Genomic DNA, 6751 nt, shown 5'->3' on the forward strand with positions numbered 1-6751 from the left:
TGATTATGTCACTGTTCAATACTGTTGTTGATAACTTGCCATCGCTCTGGGTTGGACTTGCTATATACACCCACTGTTCCTAAAATAAAACGTTTTGGCAGTCCAAATCAGAGGTACTAGGAGTAGTACTATAGTACGTGTACATGATTATTTAGCCCGTGTAGTACTAGTAGATAGATAACCCACCTTATATACGCTTCAAATCTCAGTCCATGATTGATCCGGGCCACCGTATAATAAGCCGGTTGTTTCCGTGGAGTCCGCTAGGCTGTGGAAGTTGCCCGCCGCCTCCACAAACAAACACACAGATCGATCCGTCACCAAGCAGATCGATCGATGGCGCGTGCACGCGTACGCCACGCCGGCGGCGAGATCGCGGACGACGACATGCTCCGCGAAGTCTTCGCGCGCCTGCAGGGCTTGCAGGACCTCCTCCGCTGCGCAGCCACCTGCAAGCGGTGGCTCCACCTCGTCAGTGACCCGGCCTTCCTCCGACGCGTGGGCCTCTGGCCGGAGACGGCCCGCCACCCGTCAGTCCTCGTCGGGATCTTCTCCCAGAACGCGTACCCAACCAGCAAGCACCTGCCCCTGAACGACAGCCCTCCGAGCTTCCTGAGCCTTCAGGCCGGCGGCGCCCATCTCACCTTCGACTCCTTCGTCCCCAACGACGACGGGCTCTTCAACCTGGCAAGGCCACTCGCATCGCGACGCGGCCTTCTCCTCATGCGCATCATGCCGCCTACCCGGGTCGACTGCTACCCCAGCCATGAAGTCCGTGAAAAGCTTCATCTGGTGGCATGCCGCCCTCTGATCGACAGGCAGCGTAGACTTCTACCGCCGATTTCCTTCCCCACGAACCATGGATATGGGTACTTCGACAGAGACTTGGACTTAGACTTGGACTGGAACCTAACCGGCTGCGCGCTTCTTACCGACGAGGATCACGCTGTCATTGACGATTTGGATCAGCGACGACGACAACAACCGGCGTTTCAGGTGCTCTTGACTTACACCGGCAGCAGCGGCACCTTGTATGTCTACACGTACTCCTCTGCCACAAACAGTTGGAGCTCGCCCACCATGTGTCGACCGGCTTCATACCTCACCAGGTGTGGGCCGTTTGCTGGTGTCGTCGCCCGTGGCACCGTGCACTGGCTGTACATGGACGAGACAAGTTTCTACACGCTCAATGTATCTGTTGCCACGACACATGTTTCTTTGACCAAGATCCCCATCAAGGTCCGCGCCGGTGAGCAGCGGCGGCCACCGTGTCCATGTGTCACCGGAGAAGGAAGGCTTTCACTAGTTAGTATACGAGACCATGGCGTGCTAGAGCTTTGGACAAAGCAAGGACAAGATGACGACAATCGTGGCTGCGAGATTGGCGGCGATAGGTGGTTGTGCTCCGACCTGATAAATCTCGGAAGCGAGGAGAGAATAAACCTCGTCTTCTTCGCGGAGAGGAGAGCTGTGCTGCTCGTCGAGCAGCGTGGTGCGTTTTTCACCATCGACCTCAAGAGTAAGAAAAAGGCATCCATTGATCTCAAGGGCGAGGAAATGCAGCATTTCAAAGGCGCATACAGGTTTCCAGCGAATCTATGCAGTAGTAGTTGGTGTAGTGGATTGCACTACGGCCTGAAAATGTGTGGATACAACAAACCTGTGTTGTACGAGGTGGATTGGTCCATTCCTGTCGCAGGGGAGGCGACATGAGGGCAGATTTATGCATGAATTTGTGAAGGACGTGTACGGATGTGCAGATTTATGCATGAATTTGTGAAGGACGTGTACGGATGTGCAGATTTATGCAAGGAAAAAGGCATCTGTTAATCCACTGGAAATCCCGTATAGTGTTGCGTTGTCGGAATAGAATAACTAGGAACCACATTTCTTCAGTAGAGAATGATGTGTGAGCGTGCACATATGCTGTTTTCGGTAGTGAACTAGTGATGTGCATTTTAGATGTATAAGGCTAAAAATATGCCAACAGTCCTGATGCTTCAGCTAGTGTAGAAAGTGATCATGTGTTGCACTCTCGTCAGGTTGACAAGGATACAGAGGACGTATGAGAGAAGAAACGGGGCGGCGCTGCCCTTCAGTCTGATGAAGAGGAGGAAGAAGAAAGGACTGATGAAATGGTGCATCGCAAAGAAGTTTTTTTTTTTTGAAGGCAAAGCATAGCTTTATAAGTTAACGGCGCTCGGGCATATCCCCGGAGACGCAGACAGCCACAGCGGGCGGTACAAAGGAGTCCCACTCCATACAAACGCTAGGTAAACACATTCGACCTATTTGAGCTAGTTCATGAGCTACAGAATTGGCCGAGCGCCTACAATGGGTCACACTACACTTGGCGAACCACATTTTAATTTGGAACTTCAGGTCCTCAATGATCGCAGCATACGGGGAGGAATCAGCTATCCTCATGTTCATGGCATCAACAAGCAGCTGCGAATCCGTTTCGAAGGCGACTTGCGTGGCACCCAGCTCCGTCGCAGTTGAAATGGCTGCTGCCAGCGCATTGATCTCAGCCCCAAAGGCGTCTGTTGCTTGGTCTTGGCGCCCGGCACGAGCGACCACCACTTGGCCATCAACACCTCGAGCCACAACACCCCATCCAATCATGGACTGCCCTGCAGTGAAAGCCCCATCTAGGTTGAACTTCAACATATCGGTTTCAGGCGGTTCCCATTTGGGCACGGTCATGTTTCGTTTTCCTGGAGCAAACACATGTTCATACTCCAAGGCAGTGCCTCTAATGTGCCTTATAATCTCCGGAGCTTGCAGCGGTAATTGCCCATCACGCACATTATTGCGTTGGTTCCACCATTGCCACCAGAATACAATGATCAGGACCCGTTGGTTCTCATTTAGCTCCCAGAGCTGGTCCAGCATCTCATGCACACTCGTGATCTTCTCCAAGCGCATGCGCTCGCTCTCCAGGCCTAGTCCACGCCAAATTTCTTTGGCCCATTTGCATTTTATGAATAGGTGTCCTCCATCTTCTTTTCCGTGACCGCAGAAGAAACATCAGGTCTTCTCCAACTTAACTCCTCTCCTCTCCAGGTTTTGGCAGAGGGCAAGAGCTTCATGTCTCAAACGCCATACAAACATCTGCAGCTTGGCCGGGCATGGTAATTTCCAGATGCGTTTCCAAGTCTGATCAGCCGTGTGCTCAAGTTGTCCACCTGCGCTTGTACTCGTTCCTGCCGATCCGTTGCCCGCGTGCTTGCTCAACTCAACCTGCAACTTATATGCACTTTTCACGGAGTGATTTCCTTTGCTATCATAGTGCCAAGCTATGAAGTCGTCCACACCATCTCTTAGTGGAATCTGGAGTATCCGTTGGGCATCTTCGGCACAAAAAATATCCCTCACAAGCTGTTCGTCCCAAGTTCCGGAAATAGGGCAGATAAGTTCAGCCACATGAGTTAACATGTTTGCACCTCTCGGGATGATGACATGCCGTGACCAAGACCTTGGTATCCAAGGGTCATTCCAGATATGCACCTGCGTTCCATTCCCAATTCTCCATATGTATCCTTCTTTAATCAGTTGCAGCCCATGTAAGATACTCCTCCAGGAGTACGAGATACCATCATGAGCTTGGGCCTCAAGAACGCTACTGTTCGCGAAGTATCGTGCTTGCAGCACCCTAGCGCAAAGGCTAGTCTGATTTTGTAGGATTCTCCAAGCTTGTCTGGACAGCATTGCGATGTTGAACATATGCATGTCCCGAAACCCTAATCCTCCCATAGCTTTGGGCATAGTTAATTTATCCCAGCTAATCCAGTGCATCGCATTCTTCTTGTCCTGCTGGCTCCACCAGAATGATCCCAGGAGAGAGTTTAGTTCAGCACAGAAGGTTTTAGTAAGGTCGAAGCAAGACATAGCAAATGTGGGGATTGCTTGCCCCACAGCCTTCACCAAAACCTCCTTGCTCTCCTTCGCTAAGAGCCTTTCCTGCCATCCGTTCATCCGGCCACACAAGTTGTGCTTGATGTAATTGAATGCTCGCTTCCTTGAACGCCCCACGTGAACAGGCAGACCTAGGTATTTCTCGTTCCAGTTCTCACTGTGGATACCCAATGCATTTTTGACTGATTGCTTTGCTGCATCACTAGTGTTGGGGCTAAACATGACTGCAGATTTCTCAATATCTATGCATTGGCCAGAGCAATCCTCATACAACTGTAGCACATCATGCAAAGCCGCTGCTTCTTCCTGGTTCGCTTTCATCAACAGCATGGAGTCATCAGCGAACAGAAGGTGTGAAACGCAGGGTGCCTGCTGACAAATCTTGACGCCATGGATTGTTCCTTTCTCCTCGGCATCGTTGAGGAGCACAGATAGCCCCTCGGCACAAATGACAAACAAATATGGAGATACGGGATCTCCTTGTCTTAGGCCGCGAGAAGGGCTGAACGTGTTTGTGACCTCGCCATTGACTTTAATTTGGTATCTCACTGTTCTCACACACTTCATGACCAGATCAATCCATGTTCTGGTAAAGCCCAACTTACACAGCATGGCTTCCAAAAAACCCCACTCGACACGGTCATATGCTTTGCTCATGTCTGCTTTTACTGCTGCCACACCACTCTTGCCACTTCTCTTGTTCATGATGTAGTGTGAGATCTCGTATGCAATGAGGACATTGTCCGTGATTAGTCTACCTGGTACGAAGGCGCTTTGATTATCCGAGATGATATCTGGCAACACCGACTTCAGCCTATTTGCTATAACTTTAGAAACCAGCTTATAGACCACATTGCACAAACTGATTGGCCTTAGGTCCTTGATCCTCTTCGGGTTCTTTACCTTGGGGATTAGTACAACCATAGTATCATTCCACCCCTCTGGCATGTCTCCTCCATTTAGCACTGCTAGGACTTCTTTAACAACTTGATCTCCCATAAAATGCCAGTGTCGCTTGAAGACGATAGAGGGCATGCCATCCGGACCCGGTGCTTTTAGATCACCAATATGATCCAGTGCTTCTTTCACTTCCTCCCGAGTGTATTCAGCTTCAAGAGTTGCACGCATTTCATTATTGACTCGTGGTTGGACCTTGTCGATCAGTTCTTGTATTCGATGCGGATTAGAAGATGTAAATAGGTCCTGAAAAAATGAACACACGTAGTTAGTTAAGTCCTCCCCTTCCTCCACCATCGTGCCATCCTCCCTTCTGATCTCCTTCAACCTATTCACCTTCTTTCTTCCATTAGCTACCGACTGCAAATATTTGATATTCTTGTTCCCCCCTCGCAACCACCACATGTGTGCTCTCTGTTTTAGCTGGGTGTGCTTCTTATCTTTCAACTCCTCCAACAAGCATCAAAGTCTAGCTTCCTCTCTTATCTTAGCCTCCGAGACCCTCTCCTTCATGCACCACTCCAACTCTGCCCTAGCCTTCTTAATCTTTTCATCCAGCTCCGCCAACACCTCCTTGCTCCATTTACTTGCTCCCGAAGCAACTCCTCGTAAAGCTTGCGCCGCTCCTCCTCCATTTCCCACCAGACTATCATTCCATGCTTTCTTCACTACCTCCTCACACCCCTCTTCTTGTAACCACCGAGCTTGGTCTCCTCTCTTCCATCCTCTATCCGCTCCCTCCGAACACACGATGACCGGCCGATGGTTAGAGTGCCTTGGTTCACCATTAATCACCACGTGTTTTGGGAAGTTTTGGCACCATTCATCATTGGCAGTCGCACGATCGAGCCGCTCACAAATGTACGTTCTTAACTCCTTGCTGTGGTAACTCCATGTGTACATATCACCCTCAAAACCAATATCCCGGAGCTCAAATTGTATAGCATCACGGAAGGCAGCAAGGGAATGTTGCATCGCGAAGAAGTTGAGTGTTGCCGCTAAAAAGACGCCTTAGAGTCTGCTCGGGGTTCTGAAAACAGGAGCGATTTCCACACTTTTGTATGAAGGCTGTTAGGGCATGTACAATGGGGGCGCTGGGCGCTAGGAATTAAATCCTAGCTGTTTCGACAGTTTCTATGCCATTTCTGGTGATTTTTCTGGCATCGATGCCACCTAAGAGTCAGACGCTTAAAAATCACGTACAAAATTCCCTCCCTAGCGTTTGTTCCTAGTGCCCGGCGCTTGCGGAAAAAAAAGATCAGGATTTAAGCGCCTCTCCGTTGGAGATGCCCTTAGAGACATTAGACAGGTCGGCCGGAGCACCCGGAGCTCTCAACTCCATAAAGCAATCCGGTGCTAGACAGACAACATGACCATATAAAATCTACATGCTCTTTATCTCAGGAAAGAAAAACCTATACTACATGTTCAGCGCACATGACATGATTGTGTGCCAAAAGGCAACAGCGAACGGCGACGGCAAGGTCGATCCGAGGGAAGGTTCGGTGGCATCATTCTCTAATCTACAGGGGAGAACATGCCATGTTCTGCCCTCCCCCGAAGGCCCAAGCCCTTGCTGTCCCGCACTGTGGATCATTCCCCTCGTAGACAGCAATGAGCTGCCCCTACCACCCTACCAAACCATGGCCAGGTCCATCCATGTGACCGCCCAACTGCGCATCACATTGTCAACAGTTGAGCAGCATGGAGACCAGAATTATGCATGCATGCATGGATCATAATGCAGATTCTTTCATGCATGATTAGTCGCTGCAACCAAAAATGCTCTTCAGACGGTACGCCCAAATCTGAATCTGACCGGTTCATGAATGCACCAGACTGTTTGTGTGTTTATCCCACCAGGCCCCATCTTTCC

At 50.2% G+C, this 6751-nt stretch overlaps 1 protein-coding gene across 1 annotated transcript; it reads left to right on the forward strand.

Annotated features, from left to right (window-relative positions):
- Positions 1–336: 336 nt before the first annotated feature.
- Positions 337–1713, forward strand: LOC119361091. The gene has a single exon (XM_037626464.1). It carries the CDS (start codon positions 337–339, stop codon positions 1711–1713), a length of 1377 nt encoding a protein of 458 aa, XP_037482361.1.
- Positions 1714–6751: the final 5038 nt, after the last annotated feature.

The sequence above is a fragment of the Triticum dicoccoides genome, chromosome 2B, assembly GCF_002162155.2.
Source record: "Triticum dicoccoides isolate Atlit2015 ecotype Zavitan chromosome 2B, WEW_v2.0, whole genome shotgun sequence".
In the NCBI taxonomy this organism is placed as follows: domain Eukaryota; kingdom Viridiplantae; phylum Streptophyta; class Magnoliopsida; order Poales; family Poaceae; genus Triticum; species Triticum dicoccoides.